The sequence below is a fragment of the Anarrhichthys ocellatus genome, unplaced genomic scaffold (assembly GCF_004355925.1).
Source record: "Anarrhichthys ocellatus isolate YVR2014 unplaced genomic scaffold, GSC_Weel_1.0 scaffold14, whole genome shotgun sequence".
Lineage (NCBI taxonomy): Eukaryota > Metazoa > Chordata > Actinopteri > Perciformes > Anarhichadidae > Anarrhichthys > Anarrhichthys ocellatus.
This window is the reverse complement of record NW_022280044.1, coordinates 7,362,335-7,364,778: the sequence shown is the minus strand read 5'-3', so window position 1 is coordinate 7,364,778 and position 2,444 is coordinate 7,362,335. Positions and strand designations below refer to the sequence as shown.

Sequence of the window (2,444 nt, the reverse complement as noted above, 5' to 3'; positions counted from 1 at the left end):
GGATGGTTCGCTCACGGTTGAAAGCTAAAAGTAATAAATTACTGATTAATTCACTGAAAATGAATCATATTCTTTCACATTTTTAATCGCTATCAATCATTTAATTCACTCAATAACTCGACGAGTCACATATGAGATGATATTAAGTCCAACTGTTGTGTAGAAATATCTCAACCGGCGGGGGGCGCGCCTAGGAACAAGTAACGTGAAGTGATTCAGTCCCTCGCGACGTCGCTTAACCCGGTGTGCTGCATTCATTAAAAAAAAAAAAATCAGCGTCTTCTTCGTTTACTGCGTGGTGTTGTGCTGTCTAGTGTGTTAAATAAGAAAGCGTCATTTTTTTTTAAATAAATGAATGAATGAAACGTACCTTCCTGGCGAGCGTGATTCCATCCGAGCTGACTGGTTTATTCAATAAACTGGGGTTGGAGTATTGTTCTCCTCCCTCTCCTTTAGCCATAGCAGAGCAGCTGGTTCTCTTCACAGGAAAACGAAATGTAGAAATATCAAACAGGTGGGTTCACGGAAACACGTTCGCAGTGGTTCTACAGTCTGTGGAAACTAAGAAGATGCGGAGGCAGAAAGAGTATAGTAGTAATTGTTAGAGCTCCCCGCCCCCTTGCCATTCCACCCCATATTTAAACCCGCCCCTCTGAAGGCGTGCCTCGTCAATTGATAAGGAATCCAACTCACTCAAGACGTTCCATCTGAATTTCTCAGTATTAAATGTTTGCCTTATCAGCGTTTGATTTCGTGTGAAAATGTCACATGTTTGCATATCTATATACAACGTGTTACGCAACTGAGTCGTGTCCTTAATGTACTGATTATTAAGTTTAAACAGCATTGAGACGTCATGTTTTTATAATCATAAATTAAGGATTAACTGAATAAACAACTACAAAGTTATTTTATTTTTAAGGCATTTTATTAGATTTTATTTATTTAAGAGCTGCAGATACAGAAACACTTTTTGCATCATGTAATGTTAAACATTTAACTCTTTTGAAGTGCTGCGTAGTAATTGTTGTACATTTTAATAATTGAACTATACATTTTCCTATGGCACATGGGGTTTTCTTGTTTAGTTGATTTTCTTGCTCTGAAACTGTTTGAAAACTACAGATGTACGATTGTTTGGGCCGTGACTATATTTCTCTGTATTTAACCCTCAATCAAAAAGGTTTGTTCCTTCCTGGTCTTAACTATGCTTCAGGGATGAGTTTCATTCAATCAAACATGGTCCCAAACTGTATTCGAATGTTATTCAATGTCATTTACATGCACGCACTCCTTTTATCATTTGTATATGCTAACAATGAAGTTGCTACACAGTATGTGTGTGTTAGTGTGTGTGTGTGTGTGTGTGTGTGTGTGTGTGTGTGTGTGTGTAACTGCTATCTCCAGTCAGTCCTGCATACTGCTGTCAGCTCAAAGTGACCACCTTCCTCCGTGCTCACCGTCAGTGAAGACGGTTCAAAGTGACCGTTTTAGCATCTTTTCATATGGACACTCCATATAGCCGGGCTGCTTAATGGAAGCACACACAAGATTCCTCATGTGTGGCAGAACAAACAACAACTTTACTCATGCGGCTAACTGGAGGGTAGCTGCTCGCTGCCTGAAGAGGGGTTCCTCAAACTCTCTCTCTCTCTTTCTCTCAGGTCTTTATTTGCAAAGCGCCTTCTGCTCTGACGACTGGCTGTGCATGTACGTATATGTTCCCATTGTAGCTGAGCATACATGCAGTAAATGCAGCTTTGTCTCCGAATGTGTCAATATTAGTTTATTCACACCAGATGCATACATGCCTCTAGGAGTGACACTCTATAGCTGCATTGCCAATGTTCAGATAGTTGAACCTCAACCCTGCGAACTGTACAGTCAAATTCAGACCACACGCACACATGGCGTGAGTCTGTAGGCAAATCATTGTGTGTCAACATGCCGCAGGTTAGATAAGACATTATGTCCGGCTGATTTAAAAATGTCCCTTATTGCTGTTTGAATTTCTCCACTCTTTCACAGTTAAATGCTCACATTTTGAGATCATTTCGATATAATTTAAGGGTTTGTTGTAATGCCTTTGGATGCAAAAGAGTTGTCGCTCTGTTGCAAAGCGTGCATGTTGAAATATTACTTCATGCCATCAGCAATGCTGTGTGTCTGTCAGGCTAATTTCACACAGGGAGGATGGAAAGTTTGCAGCATTTCGATGGTGACAATGCAAGATTTACGGGCCGAGGTTGATGTCAACTTCCAGGAGGAAAAAAAGGAAAGACAGCAACGAGGTTTAAGGAAATTAAAATGAAAGAGCGACTGATTGTGAAGTTCACTCCATTTATTTCTGTTATACAACTTTTAAAGAGAGAAATAACTGTATGATGCTTTTCCTCTAACGAGGGAGAAGTTGAATTCATGAGCAATAAAACTGACCCTTGCTC

General features: G+C 40.1%; 1 protein-coding gene across 1 annotated transcript in view; it reads right to left on the bottom strand.

Annotated features, from left to right (window-relative positions):
* The window catches only part of mfsd2ab (MFSD2 lysolipid transporter A, lysophospholipid b), a 13,943-nt gene extending 13,352 nt beyond the window's left edge, over window positions 1–591 (bottom strand). The window contains exon 1 of the mRNA XM_031854143.1: window positions 371–591. Within this exon, the coding sequence (XP_031710003.1) occupies window positions 371–460 (90 nt within the window). The 5' untranslated portion in view covers window positions 461–591. The remainder of the gene's footprint in view (window positions 1–370) is intronic.
* Between the last annotated feature and the right edge of the window lie 1,853 nt (window positions 592–2,444).